The sequence below is a fragment of the Cavia porcellus genome, unplaced genomic scaffold (genome assembly GCF_034190915.1).
Source record: "Cavia porcellus strain 051 isolate PalLab524CR breed Dunkin Hartley unplaced genomic scaffold, mCavPor4.1 scaffold_18, whole genome shotgun sequence".
NCBI lineage: Eukaryota > Metazoa > Chordata > Mammalia > Rodentia > Caviidae > Cavia > Cavia porcellus.
Window position 1 is genome coordinate 70,787,600 of NW_026947501.1, and position 25,318 is coordinate 70,812,917.

The window sequence follows — 25,318 nt, forward strand, 5'->3', positions numbered from 1 at the left end:
TCTTGCCTCTCTCACACACACTCTTCCCTCCTTCCCTTCCCCCTCCTCTTCCTTGTTACCCTCTGTTTGAACATTTTCCTCTTAGTTCACAATGCCCATGCAGATTTTGGTCCTTATTTAGATTTTCAGTTTCTCGTACTGGCAGAACAAGGTGGTATTTACGGAAGTGTGTCCGATCTATTCCACTTCAGCGTGTGGACTCCAGGGGCATCCATTCACCTAGGAGCAGAGCGCTGCAGGCCAATGCATGTGTGGCCCGCTCGTGCGCAGGCAGTGGCTCTCACCGCTGGACGGTGTCCAGTGGCCTGGCGGGGTGCCCAGGGCATTGGGATGGCCGCCCCTGCTGCCCTCCCGCCACTCTGGCCGCAGCCACAGGTGCTGAGCTCAGCTGCAGTGCACCTTCCAGTCCCCTTTGCCTAGTACACAAGTTCCCACTTGCGCTTGACAGCTAGGACCGGAGTTTTCTTCTAAAAACCACTTCTGACCACTTGAGGACTTGCCCAGCCCCCATGGGTCCACCAGTCCCTGTGGTCAAGTCTGGGTCACGCTGTCGTCTGACCAGTGCAGGGGTTCAGTACGCTGTCTTCTGAGCTGGAGGAGAACAAAAATGTAAAATCAGTACGACAGCACACTGTAATCACCAAACTTGGGAGGCTGAGACAGGAAGACTGCCATGAATTCAAAGCCAGCCTGATAGTGAGACCCTGTCACAAAAAAACAAAACAAACAGGAAGGAAACCAGAGACACTTAACTTGAAGTCTAAGTATTTTTCTTCTAATTTTGTTATGTTTCAGATATTGAGGGAGCTCCCCAACATTGGGACCCCAACATCAGCCCGTACTGTCCTGAGGCTTCTGAATGCACCTGGGGTCCCTAAAACCGGACCTTTCTGATGCTTTCTTTCCTTCCTTCCTTCTTCCTGACTTACATATGTTTCCCTAACTCTTCTCTTGAAAAAGCTTTGTTTAAAAATATGCAGTGCAGTTTTGGTAGCATGCTATTTCTGTTCTTTCCACTTTTATACCTTCTGTAAGTTTTTTATCTTCTTATTTGATTTCCTTACTGAATTTTAAGCGTACAGATGGGGCTGTGTTTTCAGTTTTGCATCCAGGTTTTTTTACTTAAAGGAAACATTTCCCTGCCTTGTCGGGACAGCCCGTGGCCCTACAGGCTATTCGTGGTCCTGTGCTCTGTCCTGTGAGTCACCTGGTTGTCGGGATGCGGAACTGGGTTCTGGCTCCCTGCGAGGCCGCTGGGGTGTACTGTACCAGCATCTGCCTGCATGACATCCTGAGGATGGAGGCCTGCAGGTGCCTGCTATATTGAGGCTACGTTCTTGATCCCAGGTCCACCCTGAGACTGTCCTCCCAGGGGTCACCCAGCGCCCTGTCCTTGGAGAGTGTTTCTGGCCTCTGTGTTGCAACTGGAAATGTCTCCAGGTGTGGCTGCTGGAAATCATCCTGGCCCTGGCCCTCGCCCATGGTTAGGTGACTGAGGCTGGAGGGATGTGTCCTCTCCTGGCCAAAGATTGGGGCTGGGGAGCTGGCTGCGGAGTCTGAGCCCCAGTCCACTCCTCACATCCCAAGTCGGACCTACTCCTGAGGTTCCAGCAAGCAGGAGCAGAGCAGTCTTGTTTCTTCCCCAAACTGTTGCTGTGGCCCTGGGCTGCTCACAACCTGTGATGCTTGCAGACTTGGCCAGTGATTCTTCTTTCTCTCTTTTTCTTAGTATTCAGTGGATTATGAAGAATAAATTAGGCCCAGCATGGTAATCCTAGCCAGTAGGGAGGCTGAGGCAGGAGGACTGCAACTTTGAGACCAGTCTAGGCAGGTTGGTGAGGCCTAAAAGTGTAAAAAAGGGCCAGGGAATGAGCACAGTGGTGGATCACCCACCTGGTGTGTTGGAGCCCTAGGTTCTGCCTGCTCCCCACCCCCACCCAAACGTTTGCAGCAGGGCATGTACATGCTGTGAGGACCGGGGCTGTGCGCGGGCCTCCTGTGCATGTGCATTGCAGGCTGGGACGGCCGCCTCTGCCCCAGGGGCCATGGCCATGGGGTACCCTGCTGAAAGCGGACCTGCCTCACTCCCAACTCCCCGCCCTGTCCTCTGTGTTTTCCTCTCTGCCAGCCTGGAGTACTGCATCTCCTTGGTGACCAGTGACCTGGTCGCCTCTTGACTGCCTGCTGTCCACAAGTGCGCCTTACACTGAAGCCCGAGGCAGAGCAACTCTGGGGGTGTGTGTGGCCTTGAGCTCCCTTAACGGGGGTTTTGTTTTCTTTCTTCCAAACTCAGGACCTCGAGCTTGCCAGGCTGGTGCCACACTGCTGAGCTGTATCCCCAGCCCAGTTCTGTTTTCTTTTGAACACAAATACTGTTTTTGAACCCAGGCCCCATATGCTAAAATTTCTTTCTTTCTTTTTGCCTTTTTGAGACGGGGTCTTTCTGGCTGCGGGCGGCCCAGGAAGCGCCCCATGGCCTGTTCAGTGCGGTGCTGGTGTGGGTGCCCCGCATCAGGCTTTTCACTGGGTACATCCAGCAGGTTGAGGATGTTCCTTTCATTTCCTGGTGTTAAGGATTTGAAAAAATCACAACTGTTTTCCGTTTTGTCAGTTGCCTTTTTTTGTGTTCATTGAAGGTTACGTTTTTGTTCTTTATTTTATTTGGAAATAACGTCCAAGATTCTGTTAGGCTGACTTTGTGTTCTTAGAGCAGTGCTTTGCTGATGTGGGGTCCGTACTGTCGCGTGGCCATGACTTTATGCTGGGCTCCATGAATCAGCTGGTCTCAGTGGGGTGCAGAGCGTTCCCCTTGTTTTCAGGATTCTTATAGGGCTTTTCTCTGGCAGTAGGATGAACCCATGGATGTGTTAAAGCAGTCACCAGAGGTGTCAGTTTTATTGTATCTGACATAAAAGGAATCTAAAGTTCTCAGAACAAAAGGATTTTAAAACTGTGGCCACCCCTTTCCGCACTGCACGAGGGGTCCTGGTTGGCTGAGTTTGCTCAGTTAAGGACGCCTCATCCCACGACACCAGCTGGGGTGTATCTTCCTTGGTCTTCGGAGGCCATCGCCCCCCAGGGAGGCCCTCTGTCCCGCAGATTTCTTCGTGAGGTTCGGAGTGAGGGGTGTACAGTCGTGGTGCCGTGGCCTTTATAGTTGAGGCTGATACACACAAGGGGACTGTTGGGGCTGAGGAAGGGTTTGGGGAGCAGGGGCTGTGAGAGGACCCTGGTGCTAAGGCCAGAGGAGGGGCCGGGGGAGTGGGCCTTGAGGATGGGTCGCCTGGGCCGAGCAAGGAACTAGACTGGGTTGGCTCCTTGGTGGTGAGGACAAGGAGGGGCCAGGCCGGGCAGCTGAGTCAGCCGTGGCAAGCGTGGGGCTGCTGTTTTGAGGGTCCTGAACCCTGGGTGTCATAGCCACCACTTGGCTTCCCAGGGCTCTGCCACAGCTGCTGAGGACACAAGCTGGTGGCCCTCCCACTGTCCCACGCCCAGGGTGCGATGGGGCATGCAGGCCCCTCCTGTGTGGGCCACATCTTTGCTGCTTGTCTTATTTTTTACTGTGAAAGTATACATGCTGGATTTATTTTTTAAAGCCGTTCAAAAGCAGGTGAGGTCTGAATAACCTCTCTTTGTCCCTCACCTTCCTGCCCCACATGTTGCTTTGGCTGACAGTGGACACAGATGTGGGGTTCCCTTGTCACAGGACAGAAGCTGCTGTGAGGAAGAGGCCCTCATGTGCAAGAGCAATTGGCTGGGGCTGATCCTAGTATGCGATGGGATGCTATTAATTGTGGTCGATGCTGCCAGGCTCGGTGTGGTTCTGGCTTTGAAAACAGAATTTGGTTGTAAGCAGGGGCGTTGGGCAGTGGCTCACAGGACGTGCTGGGGACCCACTGGCGCGGTGTGGCACACAGCAGGTGGCCACAGCGTGGCGCTGCCTGGGTGGCACTTGGCAAGACACTCTCCTGCTTCCCTGTCAGGAGTACCGTGGGTTTGTGACCCGCCCGCCTGCACGCTCTGGTCTGGCCTGGGAGGCAGGTGCTCAGCTGCCCAGGCTGAGGCTCCCGCAGCCTGCCTGTGAGCTGCCCTGGGCCTGCCTTTCCAGTTGCCCCACCCCCTCCCACACCTGGTGGGGAATGGCACCGTGCTAGTCCCTGGAGCTGTGGCTTGCTGGGAAAGTGGCACGGGCAGGGCTGGCGCTTATGTGGCTGGCCCCGCAGAGCTGTGTGGGCACCATCGATCCCATGGCGGTCTCCCCTGCGCTACTGTTCACGGGCAGGTAGGTGCTGCTGCCTCCCCTTTCCTGGGTCTGCACCTGAGGACAAGTGCCACAGGCTCTTTCTCCCTTGCCGGGCTTTGAGAAGACTCACCTCTGGTGTCCCTGTTTCATATGTCTGGCAGGGTCTGCTATGTTTGGGGAGCTCTGGGCCGGGATGACTCGCAGGCATCTGACGCTCATGCTGCAGTGCCAAGACCTCAGGGGCTTTCTTATTTCCTGTTCCCAGGATCAGATCATCTTCGCCACGGGAGCCTGCCTTTTGAGCCAGGCTTTGTCTGGCTTGTGTCTGGTGTGTGTCTGTGACAGCCGGAGTGCGTGGCCTGTATTTCCTTATATCCCCAAAGAGAAGTCAGAGGCAATGTGAACATGTGTGCGTGGCTCGGTGTGGAGGGCGGAGACGCCGGTGAGGGGCCTGGGCCGTCCTAGCCCAGCCTTGCTCCTGTCCCCTAGGAGGGCATTCCTTGGCCTCTTCCTGTCATCTGGCCTAGTTGGGTGTAGTGCTTCCCTTCGTGCAGTTGAGAGAAGTGGGTGAATCTGTGCGAGTGCCCGGTGCAGTCCCAGGCACGGGTTGGTGTCCTGTACGGGTGGCTGTGACCCAGAGGGTGGCGGAGAACTTGGCTCCCGCTCAGGTCGCAGCGGAGCACGGTGCAGTCCCACTCCCTTCCGGGTGTGTGGGTGCCGGAACATGCTCGCAGTTTCTGCCGGGGAGAGGAGAAGGCAGAGTGACTGCTGGCTGGCCCGGCGGGCTCAGTGGGGCATCCTGAGGAGGAGGACACTGTGGTTACTCATAGACTGAGCTTTGAGAAACCCCGGTGTTGGCCCGTGGAACCTGCTTCACCAGGTGGAGGGCGCGTCCTTCACTTTAGCAGTGACAGGCAGAGTAAGGGTGTAGGGTGATGCCTTGTGGCCTAGTAGGTGATGCCAAGGGGTCTCTCAAGTCCCTCTGAGTCCCAGCCGCCTCTGTTTAAATGTCCAGCAGTGATTCTCAAGCGACTCCTAGGGAGCATCTGTGGGAAGCTTTCATTCCGAACACCCAAGGGCTCCCATGTGCAGGGGCGGCCCTGCACCCCAGAGCCGGGCTGTGGAGTGGCAGAGCCCCCCACGGGGGCCTGTGCATGATGTCGGGCCACACCCCGCTGTGTGGGGTACCTCGTGGGCAGGCGCCGTGGAGCCCTGGCAGCAGGGACCGCTAGCACCGTGCAGTGTTCTGTGGTCAGTGGGTGCTGCACTCCGTCCTGAAACCTCACTCTGCTGAGTGTTACCATTTCCCACAGTCAGCTCAGCAGGGGCAAAAGTGCCAGTGTCTCGGGGAGAGGGCGCCTTCCAGGACTTGGGCCACGGGACCTTGCTGGAGCACTTGCCTGTCAGTGCACGGTGTAGCTGCTGATGGCCCCGGTCGCACAGGGGAAGATGGGCTGGATTTAAGGGTGTTGTGCTGTCTGGACTCTAATTTTGTGTTTCTAATTAAGTTTGTTTTCTGAAAGAGGATCCCCCAGTATAACCTTCAAGGATCCCAAAACCCAGACCAGCCTCCTTAGCCAGGCGTTGGGAATGCTGAAGCTGCCAGTGCCAGGAGTGAGGGGGAGGGACTGTGGGGCAGAGTACCCCCAACCCCAGGCTGCTGTTGGAGGTGGCTGCAAGCCTATGGGAACACAGGCCCAGGAGGCAAACTCTGATATTTCTGTTTTTTATTTTTTCTTTCTTTCTTTCTTTCTTTCTTTTTTTTTTTTTTTTTGTCTTTTTCTTTTTTTAATCGGTACCGGGGATCGAACTCACGACTGCCTGCTTCCAAGGCAGGTGCTTATGCCGCTGAGCTAAATCCCCGGCCCCAATGTGTGTGTGTGTGTCTTTTTGAGGCAAGATTTCATTATGCAGTTCAGGCTGCTTTAAACTCACTTTGTAGGCCAAACTGGCCTCGTACTTGCAGTGATCCTCCTGCTCAGCCTCCTGTGTGCTGGTTTGCAGGTGTGTGCCACCATACCCAGCAGCTCTAATATTTCTTTCTTTCTTTTTTTTTTTTTTTGTCTTTTTCCTTTTTATCGATACCGGGGATCAAACTCACGACTGCCTGCTTGCAAGGCAGGCGCTTATGCTGCTGAGCTAAATCCCCAGCCCCCATCTCCAATATTTCAGGAGAAACCAGCAACCCAGCTTCTTCTGTAATTTCTAGATTTTAAAACTGTTCAGCAAGTAACAGTTCACGGTAAAGCCCCAGTGTCAGCAGGACACACGGGCTGCTGGTGTGTTGCCTCTGCGGACCTGACACAACTGGACTGAGCACTGAGAGTGTGCACAAGCAGGCAGCTTGCATGTGATCTTGCAGGGTCTTATGGTGACCTCGGAAGAATTTTGTTCCTATTTACAGAAAGGAATGGGGGTTGCAGTGGGAAATGTCTTCATCTGTGCCTTCTCCCTTTCTCTTGGGTCCCTCTGTGCTGTGGGCTCTGCCCTCCTTCGGGGTGCAGGGCAGGACTGTGCTTACACATGCTGTTGGCTGTGTACTTTGCATGGGGTGGAAGCATTGACTCACGGACGGTGTTGGAGCAGACTCCCTTGTCCCCTGGCACCTGCAGGGGCAGGCTGGGGGACCTGGAAGGCCCAGGCGGTGGCATTGAGGGCTGACCTAGCTCCTGGACCTTTTTCACGGAAATGCTGTCACCAGCTGTGGTGATGTTTACAGTAAATTCCGTGGGGCAGTGGCCCTGTGCCTGGACAGTGCTGATGTGGCCAGTGTACATTTGAGTAGGCAACAAATGTTTGGGTCATGAAATGTCTGAGCAAAGGGACGTGAAACTTCCTCTGAGCACAGAGATCCCTCTGCCCAAGCCCCAGCTCCTCTTCCTGAACTGTGGCTCAGGGCTCTGTCTCCTTTTGCCTGCTGTCTGCTCCACCTCTGCAGGGCAAGAGTGCTGTGCTGGGGATGGCAGTTCTTGCTGCATTACCAAGAGGACAGTGCTGTTCAGGCCTGGCCTCAGAGCTGGGCTACTGGTGGTTTTTAGGAGCTAGAATCCCCGTCCCCTGGCTGGGAGGCCCACACAGCTCCCTGGAGTCCAGCCGAGCCCTGGAGGGTGGGCTTCCCTGTCCCACTGCCAGGTTCTGCGCTTGAGGGCCAGGCTCTGCCTCCTGTCTCTCCTGCCAGCAACAGGGCACTCTGCCCAGATGGCTGCCTCGGGGTGAGGCCTAGAACCTGGAGCCAGCCCTGCTGACGGCCTTTTCTTAGCCACACTTACTTCGTATCAGGTGAAGGTCTGGGTAGGTTGTGTCCACAGAGCATGCTGATCTCAGTGGCTCTAGGATGCACACCACGCACCATGTGCACGTGTGCACACACATGTTGCTGAGCTGTCTTTTTTTTTTGAGCTGTCTTTTTAATACCTTGTTAGAATGCACTCAGCCTCTGGCCTTCTCTTTCCCTCCCCATGGTGCTGGGTCACCGCCTCTTGTCTCACTGGTTGTTGTTGGTCCTCCAAAAATAATCTTGTAGGACGATGTCCTCACTAGGTCCCCTGTCCAGGCCTTGGGCACCATTGTTGCTCCCTCCCCCTGTGTGCCAGGCTGAGCAGTATGTCCAGGTGCCATCCTGGCCTCACTGGTCAGACCCAGTCCTTGTAAGGGGAAACGGCCACCAGGGATGGGCCCAGGGTTCAGAGTTCTCCACCTGCCCGCAGAAGTCCTGGGGCCTCCTCTGCCCAGCCCTCTGCCACTGGGTTCACCCAGGGGCGGGGCCTGTCGACCCCTGTATGCCTGTGCCCTCCTCCCTCCCCGCCCGGTGCCCTGCTCAAGGTCCCCTCGAGGCATCCATTGGTTCTCCTGGAGCATGGTGATTGCAGGAACCAAAACTGGATTTAAGTAGCTGAATAAACAACCCACCCTCACTTTTCTCTTAACAGGTTTTACTCTGCTGGTACCCCGAGCTGTTTGATTTTCTCTTTAGCTCCCGACTTCCTGAAGCAGTGTCCAGGGAACACCCTGAAGCTGGCGTGGTCCCTTAGTGTGTTGCTAGGTAGGCAGAAAAGCCGGGGGCCTTTTGGGTAGTGAAGTCTTGGTGATTTGAAGGATGATGACGGGAATGGCACAAAAGCATTCGTTTCCCAGCTTTTTAGTTTCGTAAGGGAGCTGGCCATGGTATTCGCCCTCAGGGGGCCTGTGAGTGTCTCATGAACCCTTCTGTTAGTGACATTGTTAGAAAAGACAATGAGTGTGTTGGCCTGTGACATACTGTGACCTGAAGGCTTCAAAGTCTCAGGTGGGCTGGGGTTGGTGGCCCAGACCTCCCGTCAGTCCACCACAGTGAGGGGTATGAGGGGAACTGATTGCTCGGAGGTTTGGGGCTCTCCCCACTCAGCCCAGCAGCCCTCTGTGGTTCCCTGTCGGTTCCTGCCTGGTCAGGCCTGCAGTCAGTGGATGGTGCTGGGACTTGGGGAGAGCAGGAGGCCGGGGAGGGTGAGGGTCCCAGCCAAGGGTGTCAGGGAGCTCCTGGCTCCCACAAGGCCCTGTGCCTGTGGCCTGTTGCTGCACAGCATGCATCCCTGTGAGCCACTTCCTGGCTTCCCAGAAGACCTGAAAGGCAGGCTCTGCAGCCATTGTCTCAGTACCTTTCCCCAGGGCTCCCCGCTGGGAGGAGCTCGGCTCCTCCCGCACCTAGGTCCGGCCTCCCTTGGGAGTCGCCTTCCTTTGCAGATGGGGGTGGCTTTATTCTTCAGTGTCCGGATCCTGGTCTGCTTCAGTAGGGCTTCGAGACAATTCTGGGAGCTGACCTGACAGTGCACGCCTGCAGTCCCTGCACTGTGGGAGGCTGAAGCAGGCAGATTGCAAGTTACAAGCACAGTCTGGGCAAAACCTTAGTGTGAGATTCTGTCCAGAAATAAAAAGCAAAAAAAGTCCTGAGAGGGGCTGGAGGTATAGCTTGGCAGCATAGCACCTGCCTTGCAAGTGTGAGGTCCTGAATTTGATTCCTGGTAACACCCTCCAAAAAATCCCAGAAATGTACTTCAGTCCAGAGGTCGCTGGTTCTGTTCCCAGTACTCCAGGGAAAAGAAGCAAAGGTGCTAGGTAGTGGGGGTGGCAAGGGGATTGTACCTGCTCTGGCCACCTTGGTGGGAGCCCCCCATTCTTGTAACCAGGTTTCCTCAGATCTGTGCTTTGGGTGTACAGATGAAGGTGGCCTGTGAGGGGACAGTCCCTGCTGCCCGCTGCTTAGAGAAGTGGATGGGGGCGGGGCAGCTCTGGTCTGGGGCCAGGTATGGAAGGCTCATTGCAGCCTCGATGAATTGTCACATCACCTGTTTTGAGAAGCAGCCTGTATGATAGGACTGCGGTGGCAGCAGCTCAGGGCACTGGTGCCAGGCCACATCCTCAAAGGACAGGAGCGAGGCACTATGGGACCCACGTGTGTCTTTGGAGAGGGCTCCTGCAGGTGCAGTGGAACCTTGTGGGGCCCACAGAGCCTCCTGAGGAGCAGCAAACGGACAGGAGCAAGGCAGCGGGAGGTGTGGCATCCACCCTGGCGGGTTACAGGCCTTTCACACCCCAGGCCCCCTCTTTGCATGGAGAGAACCACAGGCTAGGGGCTGCGCATCTCTGCTGCACTTGGCCCACTCCGCCCTGCAGCTGCTCACTCTGGCCCTGCCCAGCTGCTGCAGGAAGGGTGAGAGTGGTGCCTGGGAAGAGGCGGGTGGTAGGTGAGAGAGGCCTGGGCCAGGTGGCCTGTGCAAGTGGGGCAGGACCCAGGGTCAGGAGCCCAGGTGGTCTTGGGAAGTCCCAGGGGTATGGACAGCTTGGGTCGGTCGCTGAGGTGTACAGAGCCTTGGCGGCTGTACACAGCCCCAGCTCAGCGCTCTGGGTCTGTGTCTTGGGTCCAAGGCTGCCTGTGGGCTATCAGCTGTGTGTCCCTAATGCTGCCACAGAGCACGTTCCTCTGAGGACAGAGGATGTCCTCTCCTGGCCGCTTACAGGGGTGCGGACCCAAGAAGGCCAGTGCTACAAGGGTCAGGTAGGAAGTATTTTCTGCCTCCCCCTGCCCTAGCAAGCATTCAACCTCTGTACCCCTCAGGGACATCGTGGGGTACTTCTCCTGACCTCCTCCAGCCCCACCTCCTGCTGCTCCCTCTTCCCCAGGGCCCAGGGAGGGCTGCCCAGAGGTCACCAGTGTTGAGCTTGTCTGTGGTCAAGGTTGTCCCCGTGATTCCAGCCTTGCCCTCCCCTGTGCATTTTGTCTCCGTGCCAGCTCCTTTCTCCTTCAGAGGGAGACCGGAGGCTTGAGCTTGCCAGGAACTCCGGGTTTTAGGTGCCTGACCAGGTTTCTGGGTCCCGAGGCTTTCCCTGGCTTGTAATTGCGTAAGTCCTCACTGTCAGGAAATCAGAGACAGGAGGGCTTGGAGATCTGAGAGCGCAAAGTTCACTTCTTGTATAGGTAAATAGAAATTGCCTTGGGCTATGAAACCCTGCTGAAATGGATTCCATTATAACAGCAGAAATGTGAGGACACGGTGAGACTTTTGAAAGTTTGATTTATTTATTTACTTTTGTACCAGCACTTGCCAGGCAGGTACTTACACCTCTGAGCTAAATCCCTGGCCCCTATTTTGATATAATTTCAAACTTACTGACAAGTTACAAGAAAGACTTAGGCCTGGCATGGTGATGCACACCTGTAATCTCAGCACTTGGGAGCTGAGGCAAGAGGATTGCTGTCAGTTCGAGGCCAGCCTGGGTTACAAAGTGAGTTCTAGGCCAACCTGAACTGCATGGGGAGACCCTGTCTCAAACAAACCAAAAGAAAAAAAAAATAGTAAGAGACTCCCACATGGTCCTCAGCCCTTCCTCATACACTCTTTTTGGACATGAGAAGAGCCGGTGGAGAGGCCGTGTCCCCTGACCCCTGGCTGACCAGCATGCTGTCTGAGAGCAAGGAGACTGGCTGCTCTGTTGCAGAGCCTCAGTGCCAGTGTCAGAAGCACAGCGCTGAACCTCAGCCCAGGCTGCTTTCAGAGGCTCTGCCTGAGCTGTGTCCTCTGCCTCGGGAACCCTCATGGCCCCCTCTGCGAGGCCAGCATGGGTTTGGAGCTGGAGCCGCATCTGCCGGTCTCCCTGGTCATTTTCTCCAAAGTAGTGGACCCCTGGGCCCTGTCTGAACATTGGCATTGTTGGGATATAGACCGTGTGGCTGCCCTGAGGCCTGGGTCCTGCATCCCTGGTCACCTCAGGTTTCTCCAGTGGCAAGTGGAGTTTTTGCCTTTGATAATTTTGGGGACATGTTTTCAAACTATGTAAAAACCCTGTGCCTCCCCCAGCTGATACCCTCTAGTTTCCGAATGCACTACTGGCTCCCTGCAGGCGCTGGGATGGTACCAGGGCCTCCCCTTCCTTGTTTATGCTCAGCCCTGTCTCCTGCTCTTGTCATTCTGGGTAGGGCCAGCCAGCCACTGGGTAGGGTGCTTCCTCCCCCCCAGCCTGGGGTAGCCCCGATCCCACCTGTCCTCAGTGCCCACACTGTGCAGCCCGAGCTTCGCTGTCCGTACTCTGGAGAGAGGTGACCTTGTGGCCAGCGCAGGAATTTTCTTAGAGTAGATGATACAGATTTATTTTGCTGACAGAGTAGACTGAGGTGGAGGTAACCCTGAAGTAGTTTTTATTCTTAAACACTGTGTACCTCAGGTTGCAGCCTGTGGACCATGGGATGACATCTCTGTTAAATGTGGGTAAATGAGGCTCAGAGAGGTTGACCTACTGTCAAGAGTGACACAGCCAATGAACGCTGGAGCTGGGGTTTCCATCCAGCACAGCTCACCTTTCATGATACCCTGCGGTATCCTCTAACACATTTCCTTGCTCTAAATTATCCACTTGGTGCACAGAACAGTTGAATGACAGAATGTTTATTTCTGGTCTGAGGGCCTTCTCCTGGTGAATAATTCAGTACCAAAATCAAGTCTGAAGAATTAACCTGTGTGTCACCCCACTGTCCCTCTCCGAGGAAAGCTTTACCAGAGAAGCTTGACCGTCCTAGCGTTGCTGTCCTCGTGTTGCCAGAAGTGCCCTAACCCTTTTATTTTTTTCCTATAGGAATTTGCTTGCTAGAAAACAAAATGCAAGACTTGACAAACAAAATGACTTGGGATGGAAGTTGTTTGGAAAAGTACCGCTCCGAGAGAATGCTCAGAAAGATTCAAAGAGAATCCAAAAGGTACCCGTGACTGAACGCAGCTGCACTGCCGTGTGGACACAGCCCGCCGTGCCAGACAGCCTGTGCTGTGTGCACCCTCCTCTGCGGTCTGCACTGGGCATGCACATCAGCTTAACTAGTCTCATTTCCTGTGGCTCGGGCCCTGCACAGAGAAGCTGACCATAGATGTTTACAGCTTGACTTATTTTACTCATTCTTCTGAGTAACAGTTGCAAATGTGTTTATCTGTTATGCTGGCTGTGGAAGCCTCTACCATGGGGAATGCAATCCTTCCAACTGATAGGAACCCCCACTTCTAAGGGTGCCCAGTGCAGAGGGGCTCAGGGTCAGGCTGCCTGGACCTGAGTGGGGGGCTCGTGCCAGCAGCTTGCAGAACACTGAGGCTGAGTGGTTTTGCTCGTGTGAAAGTAGGGCAGGCCAGGAAGCCCCCACCCTCAGTGGCTGGTCCCGCCCCTGACCGCCTCTGACTGCCTGCAGTGCCCAGGACTCCCCCTTGCTGCTCGGGTCAGCAAGCAAGCCTGAGCGGCGCTGGCTTTGGAGAGGGGCTGGCGCTCTCTGGACTGCATGTGTGCCAGGAACCTGGGGTGGGGGGCTGACACAGAGGAGTCCCCGCCTGTGGGTCCAGTTCACCCACGACCCTCAGTGACTCAGAGTGAGAGCTGTTGTTGCCCTCAGTTTACCAAAACTGAGTCACAGCTGAGCAGCTTGCGGGCCAGCACACAGCTGAGCAGTGGCACAGTGGAGCCGTGGTTGCAGGGCCCCCCTGTAGGTGGAGCCCTGGGAGCAGAGCAGGCCATCTGAGGCCTGGCTGCTGTGTGGGCTCTGCTGGCCGCGTGTAGAGTGGAGGTGGTGACAGGTGTGGGCCCGAGACCTACTCCTGCGGGTGCCCAGAGGCCGCGCGCAGGGTTCCACACTTGGTATGTTTCTCCTGCATGGTGAGTCATGCCAGAAGTGAGTGCGTCTACGGTTCCCTGACGTGGGAGACTCTCAAAGTCCGGGAGGGGACTCATGTTTGGAGATTGTCACATTTCGAGTTGGAATCAGGGTAGGCTTACTGCACCACATACAGCGAAATGTCAGCTAGGATGAGTTTGTGTGCTAAACTCAGCTACAGATGTCTTAAGAGACTAAGTGGCTCTTCTGCTGTAAAGTTTTTAAAGAAACCAACATGTACACTTATACTACATTAAGCGTTCCAATAACTCTTTGTCTGTCTGAGACAGGCTTTCACTGCGTAGCCCAGGCTGGCCTCAAACTCAGTGATCCTCCTGCCTCAGCCTCCTGAGTGCTGGGATTATAGCTGTGTGCCACCATGCCCGGCTTTTTTCTTCTTTTGTATCAGGCATTGAACTCAGGACCTTGTGTTTGCCAGGCTGTACTAACTCTTAATATCTCTCATATCGTGTCTGAATTTCTTTAGTGTCATGGTGGTTATTTTTTAATTTGTAAATTTTAACATGAACATGATTAATGTTCTTGGCCTTGAGGGGTTTTTTGACGTGCTGAAAGGAGTAGGTGGCTGGCCACACGTCCCATGGCCCTGCAGGGGTCCACGTTGCTTGGCCTCAAGTCCATTGCCCCACCTCGAGCCGGGTACGGGGCAGGGACCTGCTGCTTGTGCCAAGGCTTTGGGCTCCAGTGGGCCGCCGGCACAGGTGCCAGACCCAGGGCTTCAAAGTGTGGCTGTGACTCCGAGCGAGCTGCTGAGCCTTCCTGAGCACACTCTGCTCATCTCTGGAAAATGGAGGAAGTGGGAGGAGACTGACAGAGAAGCAGCTGCCTGGTGCTCACAGAGGGTTGGAGTGGGAAGTGCTGCAGGCCTTTGCCTGCTGCTGAGCCCAGGGAGTGGGGCCCAGCCCATCAGCACAGCCCACTGTGTCCTTGTCCTGCAAAAACCACCTCTCCTGGGCCAGTCCCAGCCTGCACAGGGAACACAGTGGCAGTGGCAGAGAGAGTACGTGAAGAATTTCTGCCCAGTTCTTGCACATCAGCAACCCAGTCAGTGCTCTGGGCTCCCCCAGGCCAGTTTGGGGGAGCTCAGCCTCCTCCTGACTCCCGGCGTGGGCCCTGGAACATAGGGCTTGGAAAGTGTTGAAATGATGCTTGTCATATGCATTTTGAAAATTACACCTTGTTTTTCCTACAACAGTATGATTTCGGGATACACAAATGATCAAGGCTGAAAAAATGGTTCTGAAACTATGGTTTTCAAAGTGTGATCACCAGAGCAGGGAGGTCATCAGTGCTATGAGCCTCCAGCATTTGTGAGAAACTTGGCCCTCAGGCTCACGCCTGCCAGGGAATGGAACACGGGTGGGCTGCAAGCTGTGGTCTTACAGCTACTACAGGAAAGGAAATGTTGCTGTCCACCCGCCATGAAGGAAGGGAGCATGGGGTGGTCATCTTCGACCCTGCAGAGCATGCACGTGCGGTGGTACCTGCTGGGAACGTGGAGAAGTTGAGAGTGTGGGTGATGCTGCCTGGGCTACCGGACTCCTTTCCCCTGGGTTTGTGGGGACCTGGGCTTTGGTCCCCTTGGCAGACGCGTGACGCTGGCCTGTTAGTAAAAGGTGGGCTTCTTTCTTGGATCCCTGGCCTTTTTGTGCCACAGTTTTGAGCCGCTGACTAGGTCCATTCCTGGAGAACAGTGAAGGGCAGGCAGGGCTGACTGACACTGGCCTCAGTTATAGTCTACCATGGGCCAAGAGGGACAGTTCAACAGTAATTCTACAAATAATTAATTGCAGGGTGCGTCACATGTTGGGAAGGAGCCCAGAGGGCAGTCATCACACAGGGTTTTTGTATGGCTGTGCACATTTTTCTGACACTGTGTTTTAGGCGATGGCCAGTTGCCCAGTACAGTGGTCGGCTCTTGGCCCCGACCTCTGGTGCTGCAAGCAGCACAGCCTCACTGAGCTCCCCTGCCCCTCCAGGTCCTCCTTCTCCTCCTCTCCAGTCTCCTGTGCAGCAGCCCCAGCTCCCTGGAGTGCCGCTCTGGTGTGTCCTTGCCACATGTCCCCTGGAGGATCCCAGCAGGACTTTAGGCTTCTGAGCACAGACGGGGCACCCTGTGCCCAGGCTGGATGAGCCCCAACCCCAGGTCCTAGCATCCAGCTGTCTGAAGACCTTCAGGAGGTTGCTGTGAAAGAGCAGATATGAAAGTCTGTAAGTGAGCAGAGGCCAGAGGTCAGGGCTGGATCTGTGGAGCTTGTGACTGTTTGACGTCTAACACTGAGGACTCAGGCTGGGGCAGCCAGCATCGTTGTGAGGAAGCCACGTTGAGCAGAAAGGTGTTTGGATATGCTGAGGTGGCTGCTGACTGTGGCAGTGGTGAGACAGGCTTGTGGATTGCAGTGTACGGGATAAAATGCTGCCACTCGGGTAGAGGTGAGGCAGCGGTCTGCTGTGCTTGGCTGTGTGGAACTGGAATGTCTCTAGTGGCCTGGAATTTCCAGTCAGCTGTTAGGTCTTAGGCAGTCTGCAAGGCGGCAGGTCTGGGAAGCCCAGCATGCCATCCTTCTCCTCATCTCTGAGGCCTGAGGATTTGGGGTACTTGGAGGGTCTCTGGCATCACAGAACAAAGGAAGGGCAAGGTCAGGGTGATTGGTGGGCAGAACTGGCTGCAGGTCTAGAGCAGATTTTAGGATATCAACAAGAAACTGGTCCCCACCTTCATCTGTCCTTCGAACTTCAGAAGTGTGCTGAATGACCTCACAGAATTACGCAGAGCAGGTACCAGCTCCGGGGAGGTGGTGTGGGTGTAGCCCGCCTTCCTGGAGAGCGAGGCCAGGAGACCTGACCCGCACACGTTGCCTGTGAGTGGGCTGCAGAGTGTGGCCAGGATTAGGAGTATGCATTGAGATGGATTTCCAGACCCAGAGGGTCAGGGAGCCCTCACCCCAGGAAGGGCTGTTAACATGGACAGAGGAGGGCTGGGGATTTAGCTCAGCAGGCATAAGTGCCTGCCTTGTAAGCAGGTGGTTGTGAGTTTGATCCCCGGTACCGATGATATTAAAAAAAAAAAAAAAACATGGACAGAGGGATCCTGCCAGGCTGTGGGGGTGGGCTGTAGGCCGCGCGCACACTGGGAGAGGCAGGGGCCCCATCTGCACTGTTTACCTCAGACCCTCAGACCCTGGCCACGACGCTGACAGCAGCAGCAGGGGCTGGAGGGACCCAATCCTCAGGCACTGCGACGGCCGGAGGGGGAGGGGCCTTTGTCCAAGGAGGTGGGCAAACCCCGGGTGCTTTAGTCTCACCTGGCTCTGGTGAGGATACAGCTACAGGGAGCATGTGGCTGCGTCATTAGAAGAGGGGAGACCAGGCAACAAGAAAGCAGCAGAGGCGCTGCTGAGAGGACAGGGCTGCACGGGTCTGAGGAATGAACACACACACACAAACTCACACACTCTCACACACAGGAGGGATCAAACCTGGGAGAGCTCATGTGGCCCAGGCTGGCTGCTCATCACGGAGCTTGGAGCCCGTGGGAAGACTTGGCAGGAGCTGGGGTCGAATCCACTTGGATGACCCCAACGCCAGCAGACAGACGAGACCTAGGGTCTCCGAATGCAGCATTCCACACACCCGATGCACAGTGCACCCACCCAGGTCCTGGGAGGAGCCAGGGCCCTCTGCTGATGGAGCACACACTCAGATACCAGGTGGACCCCAAGACCAACCAAACTAGCCTGCAGGGACTCATGCAGCCATTGTAGAAATGCTCTGACGAGCAGGGGTGAACACTCTCGAGCTGGAAAAGAGGAAAGTATTAGGAGAGAGACAGAAAGTAGGAAAGTCAAGTGAAGGTTTCATGCCTGAAAATACAGTAGCCAAAGTGAGGGACAGAATCTCGAGCTAGCGTTTTAGAGTGGACCAACCAAAACAAGTTCCGATCCTAACAACACAGAGGAAAAGGAAAAACAGTCACAGCCAGCCTCGAAAGCAAAGAGCAACATCCCTTAGAGCTTGAGGACACATGGGAGAACACTAAAAACTCTCACATTGGTGTTGTTTGAGTAAAAACGCGCTCTTCTGTTACCACGAAACTGTGGCCCAGGCACTCGCAGCGTATCTGACGCACAGGCTGCGTTCTGCTTCCTGTCCGTACTAAACTGCTTGGCGAGCCCGCATCCAGCAGTGGTGTGCTGTCCTTAGTTGGATGTCTCTGTGTTATAATATGAAACAGCTCTTGACTCATACCTGATCCCAGCACTCTAGGGGGCTGAGACGAAAGACCTGCAGGTTTGAGCCCCACCTGTGACTTAGTGAGACCCTCTCAAAATAAGGCCTCAGGGTGTGTCTCAGTGTTCAACCCCTGGTACTGCTAGAAACTAAAGCTCTACCTTTTTTTTTTTCTGTGATATTTGCCTTTTATTTTAATATGATGACTTCATGTCAAAAATATATTAACATGTTGAAGAGACAGATAAGATGTAAAACTGATTTCAAGAGCATTTGAGAGTTTGGTGCATATACAGGTATTAAAACCACAAAAGAATTAGGATTAGGTTGCTAGATAAGATTTCAACAAACTGGTGGAGACTGTAAAATAAAATCTCCAGTGTTCTCTTTCCCTAGGACATAAATCTCCAAGTTACTATGTAATCTCACATCATAGGGACAGTGCCTTAGGAGTTAAACCTGGCACATGTTCAGGGTCCTGGGTATGACCTGAATGACCCCTCACCCCAGTACCACTGCTTTTGGCTTTGTGGTAGTGGGGGGAAGATCTCACTAGACAGTGCAGGCTGGTCTCAAACTCTCAGTCCTCCTGCCTCAGCCTCTGGAGCACTAGGGTTATAGGTGCACACCTCCAAGCCTGGCTTCATTTCCAGACTTTGGATGCTGTTCTCAACAAGGCCTTCCTTAATCTGCTCTTCAGAATCAGCTTTTTTGCCTTTTTTTCTTTGTCTTTTTGAGACATGGTCTCGCTATGCAGTTCAGGCTGGCCTTGAGCTCACTTTGTAGCCCTGGCTGGTTTTGAACTTGCAGTGATCCTCCTGGCTTAGTCTCCCAAGTGCTGGGATTACAGGCTTGCGCCATTATGCCTGGCTTTGTTTTGTTTTGTTTTTGAGAAATGGTGCAGGCTGGCCTTGAACTCAAAATCCCCAGTCCCAGCCTCCTGAATAGTTGGGGTTGTAGCTGTGAGCTACTGAATTTTATAATAGTATAAATACTATTACAGTATAAATACTATAAAAACCCACTAATTATAAACTTTCAGTTCTTAATAAATTTATATTCATCAGTCATCGCCATCCAGTTTCAGCAGACTTTCACTCCTCTTCCCACCTCTGGGGAACGCACATCCTTTTCTGTCTAGAGGTTTCCCTTTGGAGAGTTTCACACAGACGGGCTGGCTCCCGGGAAGCACACAGATCAGTGCTTTCCGCAGCGGGTGGACTGCACTGTCCTGCGGTCCGTCACTGTGAGTAACGCTGGGGACTCTGCCCTCAGCTCTTTCCAGGCTGTACTTCGCTGGGCAGTGTCATAGGAATGCAGCAGGTGTGAGTCACATGAGAAATCTTCTGACTCCTTTCCCACACAGGGTGCCGTCACTGCGGTGGCCTTTTAGTTGCACCCCCGTGGCTGTCACAGTCAGCTCTGAGCTTCACGGTGGGAGTAGCAGCCCAGAACTCCCAGCCCGCGGCATGGGGTGAGGGGCCCTCGGAGAAGGAGACTGTTAAGTTCTGGACCAGTCAGGAGAACGCCCGGCTGCAGACTTTGAAGACCGGTTAGAAATCGGCAGTCTGGTCTGAAGGGTCCTTACTCCTCGGTCTGGAGTGCTCACCTAGATCACGGTCATCACCCTGGCCGCTTGGGCTGCTCCCTACTCGGCTCCCTGAGAAGCTACCTCGCGTGTGATTTCTGTTAGTGTGCGCGTGTGTGTGCACACGCGTGTGCACCTGCCGTTTTCAGCGCACAGTTCGGACCTAGCCCCCCATGCACCACCACCAGGCGTTACCTGGGCTGATCTTTCCTCGGGCGCCTTCCGGCGGCAGGGTTTCTCTGTTGTTTTCCGTGGTCTCTACTCCATGTGCTTTCTGCAGCCCTGGGGTTCGGGGTGCGGCAGGGCGCCCTGCCGCGGGGCCGCCCCGCCCCGCGCCCCCTCCAGCCTGACCCCGCCCAGGTCCCCCCTCCCAGGCTGTCGGCGGTGCTAGGGCGAGAGCCGAGCGAGCGATGAGCGGGTCTGCGCAGGCTCGATTGAGCGCCCTGCCGCCCCGCCCCGCCCCGCCCCCGCGTCTGCGGCGCCGTCCCGCCGCCGGCGCGTCCGCGTCACCCGGAGCAGGAGCAGGGCTGGAGGCCCGGCCGTCCGGGATGGACCCGCTGGCCGCGCGCCCCTAGGCCCGGCGTTCATGGTGAGTCTCGCCCACAGCAGCCGCGCGGACCGGGCGGCGCTCTTTGTGGCACCCGCAGCCCTCCGCGGCCGTGGGCACCCGGTCTCCCTGCTGCCGTGCCGCTCGCTGTGCCGGCGGTGCTGCGTCTGGGCCCGGAGAGGAGGCCTCCGCCGGGCGCTTCCTGGGCCGGGCGTGGCGGGGACCCCCCTCCCTGCGAGCCCTGCGGCCTTGCCCGGGGGCGTCGGCCCGGCACGCCGCTTCGGGAAGCCACACAGGCCGCGTAGCCCGGTCTCGGGCCGTCGCCCGCTGCTGTGGCACGTGGGGCCCGACTGTGGTGCCGGTGGCCTTGGGAGGGTTTTATAGCGCCACAGCCCAGCGCCCGTCCTTGCTCGCTCTCTAATGCTCATTCGTCGTCCTGAAACCTTCCGCCTAGCGGATGGGAAGCTGCTCAGAAGGGAGATCTGCCCCGGGACGTTCCACCCCAGCTCATCCCCTGCAGGCCGCCCGGCCCCGCCTGAGCAGGCAAGTCACTGCTGTCACTGCCAGAAGTTCAGGTTCGCTTTTAGAGGGGCCGTGAGATGGCTGCGGGCGGAGGCTTAGTGTCGCACGCCCTGCTGAACCTTCCGATAATGCTGACAGGGCTCCCTGGACTCTTGGCAGCCAGCGGAGTGCGCAGTGATTTCCTCCTCTCCAGACCGGGCTTCCCAGAAGGGAGCAGGGGTTCTGGCAGGAGGATTGGCGGGCTGGTTTGTCTCTTCTCTGTGCCATCGGTGCCCCTGTCTTTCTCCCCGGAAGACTTGCTTTTCTTTTCGCCAATCCCACTGTTTTTTTCACTCTCTTGGTCTGTCGAGGCAAGCTTTTCTGTTTTTCCTGACAAGTTTTTAAACCTTATCTTCCCCTTGCTCTGGGCAGCTTGTGGGGTAAGGTCCCCCTGCTGTTTCTCAGTGGCTCCCTAGGCCCTGGGAACCCCGCTTTCCTTTCCCTGAAGCTGTGCTGGTCGGCAGGCAGCACCCCCCAGCCTTCCCCTCCTGGGGAGCAGTGGGTAAGGCCTGTGGCTGCTGTGTTGCCTTGGACCCTTGCAAGCTGCCTTCAGGCGGCTCCCAAGCTACCTATACCGTGTGCATTGTTTTCTGTTGTTTCGCTGAAAAGCCATCACTGGGACTGACCAGTCACACTGAGCTGACTAGGACTCTGAAGGACCCCTTTTGTTCCTCTGTGTGGTCATCCAGGTAGCCCAGGCAGCGCGGACCTGGATGGGCAGTTGTTTTCCTGATGTGCCTGCCAGGCTCTGCCGGGCTGCAGTGGAGACAGCTGTCCTGGACCTCAGGGAGGGCCCAAGGCTGGGCAGTGCAGCATTGGATGGGTTCTTGGCCTCCTACCTGGGCTGTCCTGTTCTAGCTTCCTGCCTGGCATTCAGGGTGAGGAGGCTGAAGCCATGCAACCATTCAGGTGATTGCTTCCGCTCAAAGCCAGGTCTTAGAAGGTAGGACTTTCTGTTTTCAAGGTCTTAGCTCCCACCTTATGCCTGCTGACTTTAATGCTGAAGCCATAGGACAGTGTCGCGTGCCACGGTTTCTTACCCCTAGGGCCCTCAGAGGGAGTAGATGCCTTGCGTCTGGATTGGGTTTCGTGGCGTGGAGAGTGAGAACTTTCTATGGGGTCTGCAGGGAAACCCAGGCTCGAGCATGATCGCGTGGCCATCGCCAACACAGACTCAGAAATGCCACTCAGCCTTGGCTGGGCTGCGCTGTGACTTCTAGTTTGGGCAGGCCAGGCTTCCTCTGTTAATTTAGTCATGCAGAAGTGTAGTATTGGATCCTGTGTCTCCACTGACTCAGCGTTGAGTTCAGTGTTCAGGTTTCTTTCCCGAGCCTGGTTGTGATGGGATTATTGTCTGCCCCTGTGCTCGGGGCTTGCATGAGTTCTGTGGTGAGCCCAGCGCTCAGCCCCCAATTGGCCCCCCCTCACCCCCCACCTCCCACTTCTCAGCATTTGGGGTGCAGGTCCCCTTCTGGAACGTGAGGTGGGGCCCTGGTGTGCAGGCTGAGCCTACTGTACGAGGGAGAGGCTCTCAGTATGTGTGTGGCCCTTTGGTGGGGGCAGCCACCCTCACATTGTCCCTGGGGATGGCGAGTGGCACCGGCTGGGGGCTCTGGTGTTTTTGGTTGGGAAGCAAGGCCTCCCCTTCCCGTGGCCCCCACTGCTGACCACAGACTCCGTGGAGCCATGATGGTGGTTTGGCAGCGGACGATTGTTTCCTCCTTGGCGTGGCTGTTCAGGTATGCGGGGAAATGAATAGTGGTACCTACTGTGTCCCAGAGCTGGCCTTCATGGCTGCCTGGCTGTCTCCTGTCGTCACAGCAGCACGCGGTAGGGTGCTGATGCCCCTTCATGGAGATGGACATGGAGCAGGGGATTCCATGCAAGCCTGCGGCCTGAGTCAGTGGCTGTCAGAGGAACCGGACCGGATTTTCCCTCTGCGCTGTGTTCTGGGCTAATGCCTGCCGTGCAATGGTCCAAGAGGCCAAGGCGGCCATGTTCAGGTTCAAGGACAGCTGGCCTTGGCAGTTCACTGGCCAGTCTTAGCGCAGAGCAGCACCTTGAGGGTGTTTGCAGCTCATGCCCATTGGAAGGTGGCATGCTTCAGAACCTTGCTCGGCACTTGGCTTTTGCTAGATTTTCGCTAAACGTGCAGACGGCCGCGTCTGGGTATCGGCCTTGAAGCTTTCTGTGGCCAGCTCCATGCTCACTCGCTGCTAGGCAGCCTCGGTACTCAGCGCTGTGAGCAGGTGAGTCTGGTTGCTCAGTTTCAGGTAAGCCGGCTGATTTGGTACATCAGGAGCACTGAAGTGCAAAGTGGCCCAGGGTATATTGTGTGACCAGTGCCCCCAGATGTGCTGAAACTACCCCCACCCAGCTCTTGCAGCCCTCACATCCCGAGGAAATCAGTGTCCATGTGTGCAGAGAAACCACAGTAGTCCTTTCTGGCAGAGAGACCGATTGCTTGCAAAGCGATATTGCGAGTGACACCCCTCTGGACAGCCAGCATCAGTGAGGTCCACTTGGCGGTTAACCACCGCTTTCTGCCAGCCTTGGCTGGCTGACTGGAAGCTTGGGTTAACTGTGTGTTTGTTTGCAGTATTCCTCAGCCAACTGATCTCCCCCTAAGAGCTATTCCGGGGAGCCCTGGCTGTCATGGACACAACATGAAAATACTGTCTTGGCTCTTCAGGGAGTCACACACAGGCACAAGCCTTCTAGGCCCCGAACCTTTCTGGCTGGGTGTCCGCAGTGTGGGTCAGATGTGACCAAGATCTTGCGGCTGCCGTCTTTGAAGCACACGGTGACTCGGTAGGTCGGTACGGAGGCTGCATTCAGAGTTCTAGGGCCTGTAAAATTGTTTGTGTAACAGTTTGTGGTGATGGCTTCTCAGTGGCCAGTAATTAGCCAAAATGCACAGTGTCCAGTTGGCGTGGTGGTGTGCACCTATAATCTCAGCTACTCAGGAGGCTGAGGCAGGAGGAGCAGAAGTTTGAGGCCAGCCTGGCAACTTAATGAGATCCTGTCTCCAGCCAAAAAGAACAAGGGCTGAGGATGTGGCTCAGTGGCAGAGCGCTTAGGCTTGCTCCCCAGTGTTAGGGAAAGTGTTTTACAGGGTCCAGAGGCACTGGGAGAAGCATAGGGAGCAGCCAGGGCTTGGTGTCCTTCCTTAGGGAGCATTTCCACGATGAGCCCTTGGTGACTGGTGCCACCTGGGGAACCATGGCCACCTCGGTGCAGATTGAGGGGGCCCTCCAGGTGGCAGAGTTTTATCAGGACTGGGGGAGAGGTTTTCAGTATCTTTCTCAGAGTTGAGTTGAAGGATGCTCACTATAGGATGTTTCTTTTGGTTACCAGAACTTTGTGATACGAGAGAAGTCTGGCCCCAACTCACCCGGGGTTTCTCTGTCCTAGGAATATGAAGACAAGGCGGGAAGACGTAGCCGGCCACCTTCGCCGAGGCAGAATGTGAGGAGGAATCTTGATTTTGAGCCACTTTCCACCACTGCCCTCATCCTGGAAGACAGACCAGCGTGAGTCTTAGCGTCGTCTTGGTGTGGCCTAGCAGATGAGGACCTGTTAACCCCTTCACGTTAGGAAGGACCGAGGTCAGCAGGAGGCAGAGCAGTGGCCGTAAGCAGTTGTCACGCCTGTGTCCCCATTGTGTGACGAGGGCACATGGCTCGCTTGGAAAACGGAAGTTTGCCCCAGATTTTCTTCTCGACGTTTAAGAGCCCTTCCCAGGCGGCTTGTGATGGCAGGGCACCCTGGCACGCGTGCTCGAGCATGCTGCTTAGGGGGTCGCTGGCACCGCAGGACCTGTGGACTGGCCTGCGGGGTAGCTTCCCCGAGCAGTACTGATCTCTGGCCCTGGCTGCCCATGTGTGGTGAGAGGCACTCGTGGGTACCAGGAGTTGCTCCCTGGGGCCAGAAAACATCCAATCTCAAAAAAAGGAATGGAAGAAAAGAAGAGAAGAGGTGGTAAACATCTAGTTAGTCCTAGGGCCCGTGTCCGTCCTTGCAAATCGACAGCAGGGCAGATTGCAGAAGAGCATGTCTTTTGCTGCACCTCCCGGCTCTCAGGGACCAGGGGAGCCCCTGAGGAGGCCTACAGAGTTAGGCAGAGGCTGTTGCAGAGGCCATTGTAGTCCCTCCTGGTCCTCTGAGACAGTGGGTCCGAATGCCCAAGGCATGGGGTCCCGTCCAGTTAGGTGCCAGCCATCCAAACATGGCTGTGGAAACGTGCATTTCATTGTTTTAATGGGTGTAGAACTGTGATCTGCCTTTGTGCGTCAACAGCACAAAAGAACTGGAGTTCATAATGAAGCTTGGCAGGAGCCAAGCGTGCTGGGGCAGCCTGTCATCACAGCACTTGGGAGGCTGAGGCAGGAGGGACGTTGTGACTTTGAGGCCAGCCTTGGCTGCAAAGTGAGCTCAGGGCCAGCCTGAACCACATAGCAAGACCCTGTCTCCACAGACAGAAACTTCAAAGCATAGTGTGAGGACGTGAGGCTTAAGACGTGTGCCTGCCGTGAGGTGAGATGGGGAGGGCCCTGTGGTCATTGTAGGTGGTTGATTTTCTTTTTTTTTTACCTGTAAAATTCAATTGTTCTAGCAATGAGCTTTTTGCTTTTATCAAAACATACTGTATCTCTCAAAGAGCTGTGTACTTTTAAAACTTGGTTTGTGATGCTGAGCTTTGGAGAGCTTTGTAAACAGTGCCTCGGGCGTCTTCTCCAACTCTCGGTGTTGGTGACTTTGAACCCCATTTGTTTCCCACCAAGCAACCTCCCCGCGAAGCCGGCCGACGAGGCGCAGAAGCACAGGCAGCAGTATGAGGAGATGGTGGCGCAGGCCAAGAAGCGAGGTGGGTGCCAGGCGGGCCAGGCCGGGCTGCTCGGGCAGGTCCTCGACTTTTGGAACCGTGGCCCCTCAGCTTCCTCAGACTATACTGTCATCAGATTTGTCATT

At 55.6% G+C, this 25,318-nt stretch overlaps 1 protein-coding gene and 1 long non-coding RNA gene across 7 annotated transcripts in view; one reads left to right on the forward strand and one right to left on the reverse strand.

The window, feature by feature from the left end:
* Tbc1d14 (TBC1 domain family member 14) overlaps nucleotides 1–25,318 on the forward strand; it is a 62,876-nt gene that overhangs the window by 19,380 nt on the left and 18,178 nt on the right. For 3 of the 6 annotated variants that reach the window (XM_003461866.5, XM_063230219.1, XM_063230220.1), the window contains 3 exons: nucleotides 12,347–12,467; nucleotides 23,762–23,880; nucleotides 25,132–25,214. In XM_003461866.5, coding sequence (XP_003461914.3) covers nucleotides 12,347–12,467; nucleotides 23,762–23,880; nucleotides 25,132–25,214 — 323 coding nt within the window. Of the gene's footprint in view, nucleotides 1–4,232; nucleotides 4,283–12,346; nucleotides 12,468–19,673; nucleotides 19,829–19,930; nucleotides 20,330–23,761; nucleotides 23,881–25,131; nucleotides 25,215–25,318 lie in introns of those variants that run through there. The other 3 variants (XM_063230221.1, XM_004999872.4, XM_063230222.1) reach the window with 3 other exon arrangements.
* LOC134471411 (uncharacterized) lies at nucleotides 14,656–19,633 on the reverse strand. Its single transcript, XR_010040889.1, has 2 exons — nucleotides 16,138–19,633; nucleotides 14,656–16,031 (listed from the first exon to the last, which is right to left on the reverse strand). It is a non-coding gene; the product is annotated as an uncharacterized LOC134471411 (long non-coding RNA).